At 35.9% G+C, this 21,846-nt stretch overlaps 1 protein-coding gene across 1 annotated transcript; it reads left to right on the top strand.

Annotated features, from left to right (window-relative positions):
• Positions 1-77: 77 nt before the first annotated feature.
• On the top strand, positions 78-5,163 carry LOC129263213 (uncharacterized). Its single transcript, XM_054901130.2, has 8 exons — positions 78-93; positions 501-629; positions 880-1,173; positions 1,378-1,626; positions 2,030-2,374; positions 3,774-3,994; positions 4,464-4,598; positions 5,005-5,163. The coding sequence occupies exons 1-8, from the start codon at positions 78-80 to the stop codon at positions 5,161-5,163; spliced, it is 1,548 nt and encodes a 515-aa protein (XP_054757105.2).
• Positions 5,164-21,846: the final 16,683 nt, after the last annotated feature.

The following is a 21,846-nucleotide window of genomic DNA, read 5'->3' as shown; positions in this document are numbered from 1 at the left end:
CCGATAAAAGCTTTGAAGGTTGGTTTGGGCTTTACTTCGTTGTCAACTTGTTATATATTTCGTTCTCGACGACAGGAATGGTTGACCAAAGAAGTAGAATTTTGTCAAAATTGGCATCGTCAAAAATTTAGGTTATAAAAAATTATATTACCTGCACATGTGATGAAAATTTTAATCTTTAGGGGAGGGCTGTGCAAACACACCCGCTAAAATCATGGGAAGCCAAAAGTGTCAAAATTTTTATTCAAATGTATGTTTCTTATGTTTACTGTGCTTTTTCCTGATTCATCGATGGTGAAGACAATCATCTATTTACCATTTTTGCACTTCTAGACATCTATGAATGATTTAAGAGCCAAATGAGCTAGTATATGATATCTCTACTGTTAGTGATTCATGTAACAATTGGCTATCCATACTTAAACCATAACTTTAAACCCGAGTTTAAGTTAAACCTGACTTTAGAATACTGACCTCTGGCTATAAATCATACCATGCAGATGATGAGAACAGTGATGATGTGACCCCTCTTGAACCGGACGTGAATCCTGACTCATCACCTCAAGAACCAGAAAAGGATGAAGATGAAGAGAATGAAGATTGGAAGATCATCGAATACTCAGATTCAGGTAGGAATGAATAATAAGCGAGGGTGTGGATGAAGAGGGATGGAGAGAGAGAGGGAGGGGGAAGGCTAATAGAAAAAAAGAGGAAAGAAGCCATAGTAACGAATCAAAAAGTATATATGTATCAGACGCGTTTTCGATAGCACCAAAACCAAGAGACAAAAATTGCACCACGTTGTATCAATATAGTACTGGCGGATCTTTAGTGAAATTTCTAATAACATTTACTCAACCAAATATGATTAAATTGTAGACAAAGATCAAACTATTGTCGATATCGACGGGTATGGAGGTTCACCTAGTAATTCAGAACTGTGTACAGTCGTTCATCCGGTGGCGAATGTCACGTTGGCCTTAGAACTAGCTAAAGCTCTTCGTTTGGACGTTAATGACATCATAGTTCTCATTGCTCCTCACGACCCTGCATTAATGGAGAGATTAGCATGGCAACTCCTTCATCAATTGTGTAGACGTCTACGAAGACAGGAAAAGGAAGAGAAGGTGTCTACGCTTCTTCAAGGATACAACATCGAAGACGCACAAACAGGTATGATCACAGCTTGAATTTTATTAAACTCGATTTTGGTATTGCTTTTAACACGTTTTGTAGAAAGTTGGATGGAATAGAAAACTAGCCAATATATATATTTGTTTCTTAAATGTAATGGTAAAACTGTGTATTTCGGCAAAATGGAAACTGGGGTCGTCATTCACTATGAACTTACAATGTCATTATGTTCCCTATAAAAAGGCATTGGTGAAATCTGTGCCAAAATTCGGACTACTCCAGACCTCATCGACCTCTCTCAAAGGTTGGATCTGCCAGCTTCTGAAATTCTTCAGGTGATGGCTTCATCTTTGACCTTTGAACCTGCCTCGATACGACGGGTGGTACTAAAAATGCTTCAGAAATGGGCCGAACAAGGAGGAACAAGGCTGAGGTTGCTTGAAATGGTTCAAGCTTTTAATTTCATCGATGCTGCAGAACACATAGCCAGAGGTAGGCTTAAGCAGTCAAGGGACAAAAATATTAGTCAGAAGTGTACTTTAAAAATCATATGTATGGTTCTTGTAGCAAAGATGCAAAATATTTTTTGTTCGTTATTAATACTTGTGCACTCAAATATAAAACTCGAACATGTCGAAAGCGAATGCAACATGTGTCTTCATCCATGTTTATTTCTTGAATGTCATTTCAAGGTAAGGGAAAAATCACATGTAATTATTCGACAATTGTAATTCAATTAGGAGACAGCATATTGATTGATGTCTCATTTTATCTCAATGACGCTATTTTTAGTTTTAATAATCAAATGTAACACATTGAAATATCGGCTCTTGAAAAATCCGCAATATCTGCATATCTGCTTGCTGACCCGACATGTTCTACTTCACAATAACAGCAATACCAAACCACCCAGGTTTCTTGGATCATTTCACACATGGCATCATTGATCATGATGGTGGAGACCTGACGCTAAAGGAACCTGATATACGGGTATCTATTCCTTCAGGAGCGATCCTCAAAGGAATGAGATCAGTCGTTACTCTCACGATCTTACAAGGAAGTTCGTCCAAGTTTCCCCTGGATCCTGGCGAGGTTCTTATAACACCGACCATCCGATGTTCCTCCAACCATGATCTTCTCAGATCTGCAACTGTAGTGCTTCCACACTACATTGCTTCAGATCAATACCAGCAGAAGAAGAAAGACTTGTGTGTGAAGCTATATAGCAAAATAGGACCAGGTAATATAGGATATGTTTTAAATAGGAATATAGTAATGGTTTATTGGCAATACATGATTGGCAGCCAGCGGTTGAAATATACATGTTTACAAAATATAAGAACGTAGAAGATATTATACAAAGAGTAGAAAAAAAAAATGGATTCAATACATAGTAGATTAAATTACACAAAGACTTTCATTATGACGGATCTAATTACATGAAGGAGTTCTGAGTGTTAGTGAAATTATAAATCGCATTAAATCAAATATTGCATAAATAGAAGGAAGAGTGCATAATGAAATCAACTGGTAAAACAAAACAAAAAACATATTTAGGAGGTCAACAAAAATCTAATTATAGATCAAGCATTATATGATTCACTAGTGATTAGTGAGTGCGGCTGTAACGTGATGCATTTTATCAAACAAAATAAAAAGAAACCAATGGAATTATAGATTCAATGGGAATACATAAATGACCAATAGTTATTACAGACTTACAAATATATTTGGGTTCTTAACAGAACAAAGGAAAAGCAGACTTACCTCTGAAAATTACAGGCAATCAGAAAGAAAGGAGACAAGAAGAAAGCGTATATTTGATTATTTAGAAATTTACCTCTAAACAAAACGCGTCAGAGTATATGGGTGAGCAAAACGAACTAAGGTTATTTTTTGTCATTTAACAGATCGACGAAGTAGGGGAGTGGACTGTTATGGAATCTTTTCGTTTTGCATTGGAATTGTTCATAGATGACGGAGTTGTTTGGAATTATTTCTTTTAAGGGGTAGCCAGTTTGAATAGATAGGGTGTTTTGATAGAGACTTGGCCAAAACTAGGCTTAACTTTCTTCTTCTTGTATCGAGGATTTGGAGATTTAGCAAATTATTACATGCGCTTTCTTAATTTTCATACCTAAGTCCCAGTATAATCCAGAACACTCGTTTTAGGATTCTTTCTAAAGTCAATGGCCTTTTGACAAACCGGTGTGAAAGATAGGGGCGCGGTACTTAAAGGGAGGGCGAATGTATTTAGTGTATACCATCTTTAGGTCATCCATGGAAATCCATGTTGCTTCATATATTTTCTTGTTGCGTTTCTTGCTCATTTGGGAGATATGTTTGTCCCACTTTAGAATGGGTTCATTTGTGTGCTTTGTGGGCTTCAAGGTGTTGATATGTAATTTTTCAAATTTATTTTTAGCTGCCTTTTTTCTTGTTTTTGTACACCGGATACGTCAGAACAGAAAAAAAAACTAGTAATGCTTTATTCTATGGTAAAATGTATAACAACTTAAAATAATGTATGACTCATATATATGAGATAATTAACGTAAATACATTAGTTAACGTTGCTTTCGACACAATACACTGACTTGAACGTCAAGTGTTTTCTCGTCTATTGTTAAATATTCTAGGAGAATTTGGTTACAGGACTTTGCTTCCTGAATCGTCGAAGGGTATTGAGATCTCAGAAGACAGGGTTACCTTCTCGACACGTCATCTTCAATACTTTGCTCTGTCTTCAAACGATATTCATGGAGTTCAGTTCATCTGTGAAGTATCACAGCCTATGTTCATGAGCAACATCCAGCATCCCAATCTTCTAATCTACATAGCACATCCTTGCAACACTACAGTATGTACAGACCCTAAGTTTATTATCAAGAGATGTATTCAATGCATGAACAATAATTACACAACAGCAAAATCTGACCTTTTAAACAAATAAAAGAAGCAGAACTTGTCGCAGTCGCAACTCTCAAAATGCCCTCAAGTACATGAAAATTTGATCGTGTATCAGTAATATATATATATATATATATATATATATATATATATATATATATATACACATGTATATATATATACACATGTATATATATGTGTATGTGTGTGGGTGCGTGAGGGTGTACATGTGTGTGTGTAAGAGTGTGTGTGTGTGTGTGTGGGTAAGGCTGTGCGTGTGTGAGAGAGGGTTGCGTTTGCCTGTGTTTAATCATTGATTATACAATAAATGCATCTTCCTTGATAAAGAAAATGCATACATTTTATCCAAACAGTGAATCAGACATGATATCTACATTTTTAACAACGTTTCTTTCCAGAGTGTAAGAGGACAGAATTATAGCTTATCAGAACCATTCTATGAAGTCACGACTGTAATCAAATTCAATCTGGAATCTGCTGAAGATGACATCAAGATTTCATGTCTAACTGGCTCAGAGAAGACCCAAGAAACTGTAAGCATCTGAAGAACTTTTCTGTCACCCCTCTTTGATTTCATGTATCATATCTATATCTATATTACTGTGAAGCAAATCTACTAAGCGCTAAGCGCCTAACTTTAATAGACGCCTTGAGCACTCTGCCGCACAGTGGAGTTGGTGCTTTATAAATCCCATCTATTATTACTAAGAAAATGTTCTTACTATCCACCCTAGAATCGCTTGTTAGTAATCACTATTATCTTCTAAAAACTTGATCCGTTTTTTAAGGAAAGTAAATAATGTGGTCTCTACGGAATGATGCAGAAAAAAAATCACGAGCCAAAAATGTTTGACAAAGATAAAATGATGATGGTAAATAATGTCTTATATTAAAAGCAGTTCATATCAGATTCCATTGTCGATCTCTTTACTCATAAAGGTTCATGCGTGTTCCCTACTATCTGGAGGTTGTAATACTATCAACATCAATCTGCCGCCCTCAACCAATGATAAGATTGTTCGTGTTTCCATTGAGCAAGGCCTGGGGCTGGTCAAACTCGCAGAACAAGAAGTTAATATCCGTAAAGAAGGTATGTGAAAAAAGAAAGATCATATGTGAATGAAGACGGTTGATTTGTAAAATATAAACACCATCGAAACCAAGAAACCAAGGCACTGCACCTTCATGTGAACCATAATCATATCATGTAGATTATCATTTTAAAGAGAATTAAATGATCTATTTATTGGTATCAATCACACATTAATATTTACTAAAACCTTGGAGAAGCAAGACCTGAAGTCAGACTTCCAAACTTAATATAGTTAATATATATATATATATATATATATATATATATATATTGTAAAGAATTGGATGAAGAGAACAATGGTAGGCGTAGCTTAAATCAAGGTTCCCCAGAGCTATCTTCCCTTTGGAAAAATTGGTGATGCCGAAAAAATGTCTCTGGCGGGAATCGAACCCGGGCCCCCAGCTTTGAACGCCGGTGCCTTAACCACTAGACCACAGAGACGGGTTAGTGGCTAGGGCGACCCCGATCCGATTGACCGTCAGATAGACAAATTTTCGACACTATACCAATTATAATTTCCTTTGTCGGGTGAAGGTGGGTTTCGAACAATGACAAGCCGCCATGCTTCAGCTGGATCAAAGCTATTGCTTTGATACAGTACACGTAGGGGGAACGTATACAAATGTGTAAAGTTATACATGTACAACAGCTTCGGCAACTCTTTTTATTTAAATATTGTAAAGAAATGGATGAAGAGAACAATGGTAGGCGTAGCTTAAATCAAGGTTCCCCAGAGCTATCTTCCCTTTGGAAAAATTGGTGATGCCGAAAAAATGTATCTGGGGGCTGGGGGCCCGGGTTCGATTCCCGGCAGAGACATTTTTTCGGCATCACCAATTTTTCCAAAGGGAAGATAGCTCTGGGGAACCTTGATTTAAGCTACGCCTACCATTGTTCTCTTCATCCATTTCTTTACAATATTTAAATAAAAAGAGTTGCCGAAGCTGTTGTACATGTATAACTTTACACATTTGTATACGTTCCCCCTACGTGTACTGTATCAAAGCAATAGCTTTGATCCAGCTGAAGCATGGCGGCTTGTCATTGTTCGAAACCCACCTTCACCCGACAAAGGAAATTATAATTGGTATAGTGTCGAAAATTTGTCTATCTGACGGTCAATCGGATCGGGGTCGCCCTAGCCACTAACCCGTCTCTGTGGTCTAGTGGTTAAGGCACCGGCGTTCAAAGCTGGGGGCCCGGGTTCGATACCCGGCAGAGACATTTTTCGGCATCACCAATTTTTCCAAAGGGAAGATAGCTCTGGGGAACCTTGATTTAAGCTACGCCTACCATTGTTCTCTTCATCCATTTCTTTACAATATTTAAATAAAAAGAGTTGCCGAAGCTGTTGAACATGTATAACTTTACACACATATACAGTGCGTCCCAAAAAAAACTATACACTTTTGAAATGGCTGCCAAACAAAAAATATAGCACTTTGGGGGAAATAACTTATAGATATGAAAAGCCAATAAAGTCAACTTTCAAGTGACACCAAAAAGTTGGAAAACTATTCATGCTTGAGCGAGCACTGCCCACTGAAACAAAGGGTATGAAAATTAGGGTGGGCCGGAATTAGCCTTCCAATTTCTTTCAGGTTTTTTGTTTGGTACTTGCAAAGTTGAGGGTTATTTGGTGAATTAAAGATCAGTTGTGATCAGTTTGTTGTTTGTGAAAATTTATTGCGTTATTAAATTGAATTTATTACATTGAAATTTAATGCATGAGTGATCGTGAATTGCAATTTTTAGTGCAGCATTTTGTCTTTTTTCATGTGGATCTCAACAATGTGTTTATGAAAGTCAGGAGAAAAGGGGGTAATATGACTTAGGTAGGTGAAGAACGTTGATGGGAGAAAGGTCAACAGAACATTTAGCAACCCCTCCCTCCATCTCAACCCCCCCCCCCCCGCTTCTCTCCTCCTCAGACACTAAGCTCGGCTAGGCTGGGCAGGAATTAGCCTTACAATTTTTTGAGTGGTTAGTCCTTTGGAACTTGCTAAGCTAAATTAATGAGTGAGATAAGTTTTTGGTTTCTTAGGCAAATTTCATGAGTTACTAAATTGAAATTTAATGCATGAGTGAACAGGAATTGTAATTTTAGTGTAGCATATTCATCTTGTTGACCTCAGAAATGTGTTCGTGAGAGTCAGAGTAATGTGATGGTACCTGTTACAAGCAAGAGGGCGAGATATGCTAAGACTTGGTTAAAAGGGCATTCCTCTTCTTTTTGTCCTTTTACAAATTAAAATATGTACCCTCCCCTCTCCACCTCCATTTCCCAGCCCCCCTCTCTGTCTCCCTTCCTGGATTGTAGCCTATTCAAAACTTAGCTGCCAAGTGACCGGTGGCTGATGGTCATTTTTTATTGAATTATTACCAAGAAATTTAATGATTATGATGATTAATGAAATAATTTATAGAAGAAAAAAACATGAATGTTTGATTGATCACATTGCACATTGAATGAGTTGATTTACTGATAAATTGTTGATGAAATGATTGATAGGAAAAAGTTGATGCCCCAATTCAGAATTAATCATTAAATCAACATTCCGCTCTGGACTTCACGCGTACATGACAATAGCCACCAGTCTCTCAACAGGAGGGGAGGGCAGGAAAGAGGGAGGGGGCGGGGGCTGAATGTTCTGTTGACCCTTATTCGATCAACCTACTTCTCCCACTTAAGGCCTATCTCACCCCCTATTCTCCCGACTCCCATGAACACACTGCTGAGATCCACATGATAAAGTTGAAATGCTGCCCAAAAAGAGATCCAAATGATAAAGTTGAAATGCTGCCCCAAAAGTGTAATTTGTGTTGACTCATACATTAAAGTTCAATTTAATAATTTAGAAAATTTGCATAAGCAACCAAAACTGGTCACGGTTGATCATTAATTCATCACAACGCCCTTAACTTTGCAAGTTCGTAAGGATTTGCCTCTTAAAAACTGACATAAATTGGAAGGCTAATTCCAGCCCACCCTAATTTTCATACCCATTGTTTCAGTGGGCAGTGCTCGCTCAAGCATGAACAGTTTTCCAACTTTTGGTGTCATTTGAAAGTTGACTTTATTGGCTTTCCATATATGTAAGTCTTTTTCCCCAAACTGCTATATTTTTTATTTGGCAGCCATTTCAAAAGTGTATAGTTTTTTTTGGGACGCACTGTATATATATATATATATATATATGATGAAGCCCTATGGGCGAAAATTTGATCAATTTTTCTATCTACGGTTGTGTCATTCACATTGTATTTTGCTTTATACTTCCACAACCGACGCAGGACCTTCATTTTTATTCTTCATTTTTATTCTTATATATATATATATATATATATATATATATATATATATATATATATATATATATATATTTAAATATATATATATATATATAATGTATGTGTGTGTTTGTATATATAATAGATGTATTTATGTATATATCTATGTATGTATGAACATATATATATATAAATACTGTATATATATATATATATATATATATATATATATATATATATATATATATACATAGTATTATGTAGGTATTCAGAAGAAAGAAATGTTGCTAATTGCACTTTAAATATAAGAGTACTGAAACAATCATATTGATTTCCATCCTATTCGCATGATATCACGTCAAAAAGAATGCTTATGATGTATCAGGCATCATGTTCTTGACTTGACAAAAAATCCATAATGAAATCATCTTTGGAATACATCATTTCATTAAGATAAATTATTCTCTTATGGTGCATTTATGAGCTTGTGGAGTACTAAAATCCAGAACTATGTTGGCTTTCTTTTTTTCTTTAACAGTGGAACCTGACTACGAAACAATACAAAGGTGAGGTTAGAATATTACAAAGTTATCAGGAGAAAATAGTAAGAATGCGGGGAAAAAAGTGACCAGTGAATCATCTTTTAAATTGATTGGGTATTTTTTTCTTTTACAGTAATCTGAAAGAAAATTGTTATTCAAATAATAAAAAAAGACATTTCACAAATCCAATATTATGATCACCTACGTTTTTTTTTCTGTCTTATTAGATGAAAAATGTATGACAAATGTTTCGGTACAAAATGCCAAGTTGATGAAAAGGAGTACGAACAGATTCCATGAATTCATGGATTAGTATTTTGTACCATTCATTTAATGATTACTTTTATTTTTTAAATAGAATTGGATGGTGAGTTTTGTCCGTATTTAAATTATACAGTATAGTAGCTCCAATTTTTTACATAACGATGCAGATTGTGTGGATCAAAAATAAAACCCAGTTGTAATGACGAGAAAGAATGCAAGGAAATTACCACCAATAAACGAAACATAATCATGTGCAAATTGACTCTGGTAATAGATGCGTTCTTGCTTACCAATTAGCAAATTAAGAATTTTATTGTTGCTGCTGGTCAATTATGCATTTCGCCAAACAATAAAACACAGTCCCACATGCGCTTATTTATATATATATATGTTGACAATTCTCAGCGTGTTAGCTTTTTGCGTTGGTTTGAAATGTTGAACTGAACGTATCAGATCAAGATCTTTGATGATTAAGTGAAAATTGACCTTGAATTTAAAGTATTTTTAATGAAATTAGTGATTTGAAGTGTCTACTCTAACTAGACTGAACTCAGACTGCACTTTGTTTAATCCGCATTCAGAAGAGGCCGATTGAGGTTCGTTTCGAACGACGTGATACAGGTGTTGACTGGTTTAGTCTATGGCATAAAGGATGCAAGTGAGCTTGGTTACCAGCTAGGTTTCTCCCACTCGATGGTCAGCAAGTATCTTTCCAGAGCAGACTCTTCTGCAAGTATTGCCTCAAATGCAGGTCTTAAAGAGATGCTTCAAGACTGGAGAAAGCGCGTCCGACCTAGTGAACAGGTTAAGAAACTTCAACTTGCTTTGGAGACCGTTGGGTTAAGAAATGAAGCTAAATTCATATTTCACGACACTTAAAGGTCAAGTCCTCCTCAGAAAAATGTTGATTTGAATCAATAGAGAAAAATCAGACAAGCACAATGCTGAAAATTTCATCAAAATCGGATGTAAAATAAGAAAGTTATGACATTTCAAAATTTCACTTATTTTTTACAAAATAGTTATATGAACGAGCCAGTTACATCCAAATGAGAGAGTCGATGATGTCACTCACCATTTATTTTTTTATAGTTTGAATTATACAATATTTCAATTTTTACGAATTTGACGATTAGGACCTCCTTGCCTGAAGCACAAAATGTTAAAATAATTGAATTCCACGTGTTCAGGGAGGAACGAAACTTCATTTCACATGACAATAACGAGAAAATAAAAATCTCATAAAATAAAATACAAAAGAAATAGTGAGTGATGTCATCAGTTCCTCATTTGCATACCGACCGAGATGTGCATATAACTGTTTTGTGAAATGAAGCGATACTTTAGAATGCCATAACTTTCTTATTTTACATCCGATTTTGATGAAATTTTCAGTGTTATGCTTGTTGAATTTTTCTCTTTTTATTCAAATCAAGTTTTTGTTGGGGTGGACTTGTCCTTTAAGAATAGTTGATCCTCATCGGCTCAAATATAAGTTCATTGGAATCATCCATGTCTTCTGAAGTAGTAACTAAAAGGAAAGGTCTTGTATACACTATAATACACAATAATATTCAGCTCGTTTCGTTACTGCATTTTAGGTACGTATTTTCAAGACTTTTAAAAGAGCGCCTTTAGTGAGTAGATTGAAAATTATACCTACTCTTTCCTAAGCATACAGGGGTAAGTACGTCTTTTTAGATTTGTAAAATGTGCATGACAGTAATGTCATGATTAAATGTTCTTGTTCTTGTAGGGTTAAATGAACTGTATATAGTTTTTTCTATTAAATGGACACCAACCATTCTACAAGTATTTAGAAATATGTGACTTTTGGATTGAAAGGAAGTACACATTTCAACTACCACATGATAGAGAGTACCATGTAGGTGTATAGAGAGGGTGAGTGATTTTTTTTATAGCTGCAAATATAAATAATATTTAATATGATGTTGACTAGAACTTTCTGCGCCAAAAGTGTTATCTTTGACAGACATAATCTCCAGCGTAGTACACACAATGTTAGAATTTCAATATTACTTCATTTCATTTATTCCATCTTCATAACACATAAGTGTACAATTTAATCAAGCACTGATCATTAATATGTGAGCCCCTTGAAAAGCATAGAGCTTAACACCAGGGGGCCAAACATAGCTCAACAATGCGTATAAATTAAGAAAAGTAACATAAAACGAAAAATGATAACCAACGAACGTAGAGGGCAGCAACACACAAGCGTGTTGCTCTAAGGAAGGTCAACTCGATACGCGCATGCAGCTGAGGTACGCGCATATTTTATCATTTATGCCAACGAAATCATACGCCGATCCAATACAACAACAAATTAGTAGCGATCACGAAAACAATATAAAAGAATATGACTACAACGATATCAAAGATAACATTAAAAAATTATGTTGGAGAATATACATACATTTAAAAACATACGTTGATATTTAAAACTTTACAAATATAAGTTTTAGAAACTAAATCATTACCAAATCGGTGATTGTTGTTATCAGCGATTTCACCAGACGGCTGTATTAGGTGATTTGCGTCGAGACGATTTTGTGACCACTCGCAAAGCATTTCGGGATTGAATATGACCACCTTATTTTCTCTGAGCTCTTCGCTGAACCCATCATCACAGCGCGCAGCCAATGCAATGCATCCGATGCATGGGGTTTTTTCGCCGTCCATAGTCTCGGACTCTAAGTTAAAATCTAGACCCGGATTTCGGGGAAACAGCGCCTTTATTTCAGATTTATAGATTTAAAAGTCGAATGAAATTAAAAATTTGAAATCTAACCTTGAACAATCATCGTTGATAAACATCAGCCCTGAAGCAATTGCACTTCAAATCAGACTAGGCAAATTGGACGTCATTGTCTATGTTGCTAGAAGGTCTATGACGAGTCGCCTGAAGCCCCAGCGCATCATCAACGTCACTAGCTAGCTGCGCGACCGGCCCAGACTCGGCGCACCCAGCCCAGAAAAATGACCTCGATTATTACGGTGGTTGTCTATGCATTTATTAGTGGTGCAGCGAAATTCAGCAGAAGAAAATAGGAGATATGAGGTATCCTCGTCATAGACTTAATATTCCAAAATGAGGAAAAATGTCAAAATCATGATTATTTAAGCAAAATATTTTCTTTAAAAATAAAAGTTATATCTTTAATATTTATACCCAGAATAACCGATCTAATAATTTTTCATTAAAAAATATTTAAAATTAACAAATGAAAAAAAATCAACTCGACAAATTTCCCAAAACCCCACCTTATTTTTAGAGTGGTCACAAAATTCGAGCGGAGTTGACCTTCCTTAGAGCAACACGCTTGTGTGTTGCTGCCCTCTACGTTCGTTGATGATAACAGTAAAAGGGAAATCAATGGCTTGTACAATTTTATAATACTGAAGCGGGGTTGGTTTATAAGATGAAATGGTAATAAGCCAATCTTCACTTTACCGACTTTATGCGTGTAGAGATCCGACAGACAATCCTCCAATATAACAAAGTGCTCCAATTATTGCACAATCCCAATGACACAAAATCACACAAGATTATATCACAAAAAATAACTTGGCTAGCACAAGCGGTATATGGATTTTATCTTAGTGAAAATTACGGAGAAAAAAGGGTAGTACGCAAATTTGAAATGATATGCTGTGGAAGATGCAATGGATGAATTTGCTCCAAGTGAGATGCTGGAATCCACAAATGTATTAAGTTATTTGACGACGTTCTCAAAACACGTGTTTACTGAAGAAGAAAACTTTGAGAAGTGTCCGAAAAGAAAGTTGTAGTTTTCATCCCAAATGAGAGGGGAGACAGAGAGGTACCAATTCAGAGAATTTATAGTGAGTCACAGGTGAGTGTGCTGTGCTGAGGGTCGCTATTGACCACTTGTTGGCATGTTTATTGCTAAGGAGTGGAAGTAACTGGTATCCATGGGTAATGTCCTCTCAAAGATGATGAGTAATAGAAGGCAAAGTTGAGAAATGAAGTAGGATGAAATTTGGAAAATACTACATCAGCCCCCTCCTAGATCGTTGAATAAAATGAAACGGTCGATAACAAAGAAAATAGTAATAGTCCAAATGAAGAAAATAATTTCTCAATTGAAATGAAAGACTTGAACAAAACGCTTTGGAAAATGCACCTTTCTACCTGAACGAGTTTGTCTGAGTTCAGGCTTGGTGGATGATGAAGAAGGAGTGATGGAGGGAGGCGGAGGCTTAGTGGTTGGTGTAGTAGTCACTTAAGAAGGTTTAGGATTGTCAGGAGTAGATAGGCTCGGTTGAACAGTGGTTGGAATGGTTGGTGAAATGGGTGGTTCCAAATATGCTGGTTTCAGACGGTCGAGACTGATAGTTTCATGCATGTTTTCCTTTGAGTAGGATGGTGAAATACTTATTAGCTCGCTTGATGACTTGATATGGGCCATCATAGGGTGGTTGAAGGGGTTTCTTGACAGCATCATATGACGCACAAAGACATGGGTGCATGATGTGAGATCAGGGTGGACTTGTGGTTTGCGATGTGGAACACGAGTGGGCTGAGGTTTCAGGTTCTCCATTTGTTTTATCAGTCGATGGATGTAGTTGCTAGGGTCCAAATCACAATCATTCTGATTAGGTGCTACAAACTGACCTGGCAATCTTAAAGTTGTTCCATAAACAAGCTCAGCAGCGCAACATCCCAAATCAGATTTGACTGCAGTTCGAATTCCAAGCATGACGAGAGGGAGAGTTTCAGTCCATCGTGAAGAAGGGGTAGTTTTGAGTGACGCTTTAAGTTGCCGATGAAAGCGCTCATCCAGTCCATTTGAAACAGGATGAAAAGATGTAGTTCGAATTCTAGAGCTACCAAGAAAATGAGTTAGAGCTCGAAAGAGGGAAGATTCGAATTGCCGACCTCTATCGGTAGTGATGGTTGAGGGAGCACCGAAGCGAGATACCCAGTGTGAAATGAATGCTCGGGCAACAGTCTCAGCTGATATGTCAGGAATTGGTATTGCCTCAGGCCATCTGGTGAAACGGTCAACACATGTGAGAAGATATGTATTGCCATTTGAAGGAGGAAGTGGTCCCACCAGATCGATATGAATGTGATCGAATCTAGCATCAGGTGTTGAAAAAGTACCTATCGGTGTCTTGGTGTGAGGGTGTACTTTACAACGTTGACACTGTATGCAAGTTTTGGTCCAATTTCGAACATCTTTGTTAATTCCAGGCCAAACAAATCTGTCTGTTATGAGTTTTTGGGTAGCATTGATGCCAGGGTGAGATAGGTTGTGAAGAGCATCAAATACAACTCGTCGGAATTCAGATGGGATGTAAGGGCGAGGATTGGTAGTTGAAGTGTCGCATAGGATAGTAGAGTCAGAAGTAGGAAGAGGTAGAGGTTCAAGTTTGAGCGAGGTTGAAGTGAGTTGCTTGAGTTCCTCGTCATCCTCCTGGGCAGCGGCAATGGCATTGAAATCAATGGTAGGAGTTGAAGTGATGGAGTTGATTTCCATGCGAGATAGAGTGTCTGCCACTACATTGTGTTTTCCACTTATATGCCTTATATCTGTGCTGATTTGAGATATGTAGTCTAGGTGTCTGACTTCACGTGGTGAATACTTGTCAGGTCTAGCATTAAAGGCATGAGTGAGAGGTTTGTGATCAGTATAGATGAAGAATGTCGTCCTTTAAGTGCATGTCTGAAGTGACGAATATTGAGATACACAGAGAGAAGTTCACGACCGAATGTGCTATATCTTGTCTCAGCTGGCTGCAGGCGTTTTGAGAAGAAGGCGATGGGTTGCCAGTCATCGTCAATGTGTTGCTGCAACACAACTCCAACAGCAACATCTGATGCATCAACCATATTGCAGAGTGGGGCATTAGGTTTTGGGTGTGAAAGGAGAGTAGCTTGAGCGAGAGCTGTTTTCACTGAGTTGAATGCATTGAGGGCTGCATCGTCGAGATGGATTGCTTTGTTTTTCTGCTTGCATGCCAATAGATCGGTGAGTGATTAAGTGAAAGTTGCACAATCAGTAATGAAGCGACGATAGAAATTGACTAGTCCTAGAAATTTTCTGAGTTTGCGAAGAGAATCAGGAACAGGGAAATTGTTGATGACTTTGACTTTCTCGGGAAGAGGGCGGATGCCGTTCTCATCAACAATGTGTCCGAGAAAGGTGAGAGAAGATGCGCCGAATTCACACTTGGCTGGGTTGATGACGACGCCATATTTCGAGAGTCGAGCGAAAAGTAGCTGGAGATGTTGCTTGTGCTTCTCTTCATATCCGCTAGCGATGAGCAGATCGATGTAGGCGTACACAAATGGAAGACCACGGGTTACTTCATCAATGAATCGTTGAAAAGTTTGTGCGGCATTGCGTGACCCAAAAGGCATGCGTACAAACTCAAATAACCCAAAGGGTGTGGTGATAGCTGTTTTGTTTACATCTGCTGGATCGACAGGAATCTGATGATATGCTCGTACGAGATCGAGTTTTGAGAAAACTCGCTTGCCTGCTAGGGCAGATGTAAAGTCTTGGAGATGGGGAATGGGATATTTGTCGGGCACTGTATTCCTATTTAGTGTACGATAGTCTCCACACGGTCTCCAGTCTCCGGGTGTTTTCTTGGGCACCATATGAAGTGGGGATGCCCAGTTGCTGCTAGGCGGTTGAATGATGCCTAGTTCCAGCATATGGTTGAATTCTGCCTTCGCGATATTGTACCTATCGGTTGCTAGGCGACGAGGACGGGATGAAACAGGAGGGCCTTTCGTCACAATGTGATGGGCGACGAAGTGCTTGATCTCAGCCTCCTTATACACAGGGCGTGTGATGTCAGGAAATTTGTCAAGGATAGATTTGTAGGCAGCTTGATTTTCTGGCTTCAGAAACATAGGACTGATAGAAGGAGATGAAGAAAGGATGCCAGTAATAGATAGATTGGTAGAAGAGTCGATGAGCTTGAGATTGCGCACATCAACAAGAAAACCAAAAGGAAGTCTGCCCCGATGATAGGAATAGGAATATCAGCAATGATGAAAATCCATCTGCAAGCTCGACGCAGGCCAACGTCGAGAGTCAGGCTTCGTTCTCCATAAGTCGAAATGCTTGAGCGATTAACTGCTTGTAGATAGAATTTTGATGAAGGATGATGTTTTTCGGCTTTTGATGGAGGACGAACTCTAACATCAGCTCCTGTGTCGACCAAAAAACGAATTCCAGTTTTCCTATCTGTGATGTAGAAAAGGCGACTTTTTGATTGTGCGGAAGATTGGTTGGTTGTTGCTAGCTTCGGTTTGTTGGTGTCCTGTTTGTTTGAAGCCTTTTTGAATTTGCAAGGTGGTACACATTTGTGAGATTTTGTACCAAATCGCCAATGATAATAACAATAATCTCCGGCATGTTGATGTGAGGGAGAATGATTATTGTGACGAGCTTGACGTTGACGATATGCGTCGATAGCAATTGTAAGTTTTGATAGTTCTGCTCTTAAATCTTGAATAGAAGTACCAGTACTAGTAGTTGGTTGCGAGAAAGTGTGATTTTGATTGCAAGTCGACATATTGAAGAATGTAAGTGAGTCGACAATGAAATTAGAAGAAAGGGAGATAATAATTAGAACATTATTTGACGAAGGATGACTGTTCTCATCACGTTGGTCGGGTTTAGATCACGTCGGGGTCACCAGTGAAGCGGGGTTGGTTTATAAGATGAAATGGTAATAAGCCAATCTCCACTTACCGACTTTATGCGTGTAGAGATCCGACAGACAATCCTCCAATATAACAAAGTGTTCCAATTATTGCACAATCCCAATGACACAAAACCAAACAAGATTATATCACAAAAAATAACTTGGCTAGCACAAGCGGTATATGGATTTTATCTTAGTGAAAATGACGGAGAAAAAAGGGTAGTACGCAAATTTGAAATGATATGCTGTGGAAGATGCAATGGATGATTTTGCTCCAAGTGAGATGCTGGAATCCACAAATGTATTAAGTTATTTGACGACGTTCTCAAAACACGTGTTTACTGAAGAAGAAAACTTTGAGAAGTGTCCGAAAAGAAAGTTGTAGTTTTCATCCCAAATGAGATGTAGGATGTAAACAAAGAGAGAGGGGAGAGAGAGGTACCAATTCATAGAATTTATAGTGAGTCACAGGTGAGTGTGCTGTGCGGAGGGTCGTTATTTACCACTTGTTTATTGCTAAGGAGTGGAAGTAACTGGTATCCAATGTCCTCTCAAAGCTGATGAGTAATAGAAGGCAAAGTTGAGAAATGAAGTAGGATGAAATTAGGAAAATACTACAATACAATAAAACACTACAACAATAAAACAAGAAATTAACTAATTTTGAAATGACAGAAAATAAATTATATCTCTCAAGGATGTGGTACATCTTATTGTTCAATCAATTCTGTTTTATATCTCATCTATAGTTACTATATGGTCAATTCGTTTGATAGATATTTTCATATTCTCCCCTTGATGGTATTTTATACATAGGTGTGCATTATCCGTATTGATGATTTTCTGAAATAGTTATTCCTTTAGGATACAGTTATGTTGTTTGTGTTTTCTCTTCGTAAAGAGGGCTGTTTGTTATCTCAATTGATGCAATAACAGACTCGATACTGCTGTCATTCTGTGATTGAAGTGATTGCATGATAACACTTTAACTATTAATAATTATATACAATATGAGTATACATTGACCAATGTTGTATGTATTGAAGTGTCAGTGAATTTTCTAGAACTGTATATGCATACAGGCATCTATCATGAAGGGTCTGCAATATAATAGTCAACTCCTTACTAGTCGTAATGTTTTACATATGAATAGTTTAGTTGCAAAAGGGGTTAGGTCCACATTTTACCATTCTGAGAAAAAAACATGTTTTTTATTCTCACTGCAATACTCTTATGAGAAACTAATCTACCTGTCTTCAGTTTTTTTATATATGTTCTTTTAAAAAGTATCATCGTGGACCTAACCCCTTTTGCAACTAAACTGAAATGAATCCAATCTATTTTGATTAAAAAAGTGATTTTTCTTTGCCATTTTTATTCACGTTTTCATGCGAATTTCAAATTTTCGTTGTTTTCATCAGAATGACTAAAAAATTAGAGGTTTTGAGACAGAAAACAATTAAAAAATCATGAACAATGGACCTAACCCATTTTGAAAAATTAGCTCTTCAGAATAGTTTGTTTTCAAAAGGGGTTAGGTCCACTCCAAGAAAATCATTTATTTTTTCTCCGATAATGCAATATTCTTATACGAAACTAAATTTTCATGATACCCTACCATGAGAACATAAAATTGGGTGTAAAAGAAATCTACCTGTCTTCATATTTTTGAAATATTCTTTTCCAAAAAAAAGACTGTGTGGACCTAACCCCTATTGCAACCAAACTGAAATGGACCTAACTCCTTTAGAAGAAAAGTGATTTTTCTTTGCCATTTTAGATCACTTTTTAATGAGAATTTCAACTTTTCTTTGGTATCATCTTATAGAGCTACTAAAAATCTATACATTGAGACTAAAAAAATTCAAATTTGATAAAAAAAATGGACCTAGCCCCTTTTGCAAGTGAGCTCTTTATATATATGTATGTTTTACATACATATATATATATATATATATATATATATATATATATATATATATAATATATATGTATATATATATATATATAATGTGTGACATTATACATGCACAACAGCTTTGGCAACTCTTTTGTTTAAATATTTTGTGAAAGAAATGGATGAAGAGAATGTTCTCTTCATCCATTTCTTTCACAATATATATATATATATATATGTATACACCGAGGTCATGTTTCAGGTTACTCTTTCTAAATCTAAGAAAGTTGTATAGCATTAGTTTCTCAGAATCTGACTTTCTAGCCTTTATAAATTCAATTTCTGTTGCATTATTTTGAATGTTTTGTCATGATGAGTCATTTGTCATAAGTTATAATGTAGGCACTGAAGTCCTGCAAGAATGCATTTTAAGCATATATTTTTTCGTGCTACAGCAATTGTAATATATTTCATAAAATTCTGGCACTTTTTTGGTTTCGGTTATTTTTTCTTTCAATGTTGCAAATGTAAAGTTTAGTAATTGAGCGCATATAGTGTAGGAGCTCTGTGTAAAATGATTAAAGAATAATTATTTTCTCTTCAAATGACTTGTATACTTTCATATGTAAGAAATAGAAGTTCAAAAAATAAAGAATACACTTGACTCATTGAAAATGAGAAAGTCATCATTACATGGAAAAGTGGTGGAAATAATTTTTTTAGTAATGTCACAGATAGCACATACTGCTACGGCAGTACCAATCCCTTCTTAAATAATCAAAGACATAAATGAAATTATTTTTTTGTGGAATTCCAAAAAAAGGAATGATGAAACGTAATGTGTGTCAGTGTCATAATCCTGTAAAAGAAGGGGGGTTAGGAGTGGTTGACTTAAAGACAAAATGTCGATCACTACGTCTCTCATGGATCAATGAATATTTGACAGGTGAAGACAGTGCTTGGAAAACCCTGTTTGAATATTGGACTCAGAAGATCGGCGGGGATTTCCCTCGTTGCTTGACTTTGAATTGCAAAAAGAGTGATATTCATCGTATTTGTATGAAAGAAATATTTGCCCATAATTTATATTGACATGTTCTGTTCATGGGCTGATTCAAAATACATTGATATGTTTAAAGTAACGAATATTGAAAACGAAATTATTTGGTACAATAGTAACATAAAGTATAAACAAAATGTATTATATTTTCCTAACTGGATAAAAAAACAATATTTTGAAATTTAAACAAATCCTAACAGGTGGCGAATGGAAGAAGATTGATTCAATATGCACTATTTTAAAAGAAAGATAATTACTTTCTACCTTTGGATTGGTGAAAATAAAAAAATCGATAAATTACGTAATAGTGCATGAAAGGTAAATAGTATGTCATTGAAATCCAGCACTATTGAAATATCAACAGGTGATTGTATAGATATAAATGGCATGAAAGCAAGACATTTATATCACTTGATGATCGAAAAAGGAGAAAACCTCCCTTGTATTCATTTTTGGAACGATTTCTTTAGCTTGCCTCTTGAATTTAATTGAGAGCCATTATTATAGTTTAAACTTAATTTTATAAACAACAGGATTAAACAATTTAATTTTAAATTAAATACTACCAAGTAAAGACAATCTTTGCAAATGGAAAATTATTTTATGTAATATTTGTAAAGTTCAAGAAACCAGTATTCATATTCTTTTTAACTGTCAAGTGGTAACTGTTTTTTGGAAACTTGTCTTGGTGTTTTTGTTGGAAAAAAATATTCATTTTATAGGATCTTCAGTAAAAAGATGATTGTTAGTTTCATTGTTGCTTATATTCATTTTCATTAGATTTGATTTACTCCAATTAATTTTTGGCCCAGCATATTTTTCAAATGTCTCGACTTCTTTCATTTTTTTTTCAATGCATTGTATAGAAAAATGGTTTATCGTCTGCATATTGCAAGATACGTATATCTATCGTTCAATCTATGTAGAATTTTGATCCCTTGTATTTGATTATTTTCTGAGCTAAAACCTCTGCAACAATGATAAATAAATATGTCGAAAGTGGGCAAGCTTTGATTATAATATTTGGACTTCAAAGAAAAATCATATACTCAGACACAAACAATGTTAAAATGTCTCAACATCTTTCATTTTACTAATGTTGAAAATCAGATAACAATTTCAGTATACAATACTTTGATATAAGCTTTGATTATAATGTTTTGACTTTAAAGAATAATTATATACAGAGAGACAATGTTAAAATGTTCCAATATCTTTACTTTATCACTGATCATAATCAGATAACATTATCGGTATACGTTGCTTATAAGCTCTGATTATGATGTTTTGACTTTGAAAAAAAAAATATACACAGAGACAAGCAATACTGCAATGTTCCAAAGCTTTTATTTTATTACTGTTAAAAATCGGATAATACTTCCAATATACAATGCCTATGCTTTAGTCATGACGGTGATTTTGCATTAGCGATAGTACGAGTAGACAAAAAGCTAGGTAGTATCATGAATATCTTATTTTTGTGTGTTTCTTTAAGATAGAGAGCTATCATTATGTTACATTTGAAAAAGATATTACTATCAAACGGTTATTTCAAAAGATGGATCTGATGGGTTTGATTACTACTCGTTATTCTGATCTAAAATTGCAAGTATTTTATTTTTGCTCCACTTGTACTTTCAAGTTCCATAGGTGTATCTACCAAGTAGGGATTTAAAAAAAATGCTGTCATGCCTCCACCTGAATGGCGCTGGATATATTCTTAAATTTTGTTTTGTATGCTGTACTTCACAGTTTAAAAAGTCATCTTAATTGGTTAATTCAGGAAATACGTAAAAAGATGTAGATATATATTTTTTTCATTTCAGATAACTGGCCTTTACCCCTGTTTATTTAGATATGCTTTTATTCATTATATAATAAAGTTTATTTGTTTTGAAAAAGTTTGTATGTTAATTTGTTT

This window comes from Lytechinus pictus, chromosome 6 (genome assembly GCF_037042905.1).
Source record: "Lytechinus pictus isolate F3 Inbred chromosome 6, Lp3.0, whole genome shotgun sequence".
Classification (NCBI taxonomy): Eukaryota; Metazoa; Echinodermata; class Echinoidea; order Temnopleuroida; family Toxopneustidae; genus Lytechinus; species Lytechinus pictus.
The sequence above is the reverse complement of the archived record's forward strand: the minus strand, read 5'-3'. Positions and strand labels throughout refer to the sequence as shown.

Excerpts from the sequence above, each read along its gene's own strand:
- LOC129263213 (XM_054901130.2), top strand. Across the intron at positions 3,995-4,463 it reads CACATCCTTGCAACACTACA|AGTGTAAGAGGACAGAATTA; the intron begins GTATGTACAGAC and ends GTTTCTTTCCAG. Across the intron at positions 4,599-5,004 it reads CAGAGAAGACCCAAGAAACT|GTTCATGCGTGTTCCCTACT; the intron begins GTAAGCATCTGA and ends TTACTCATAAAG.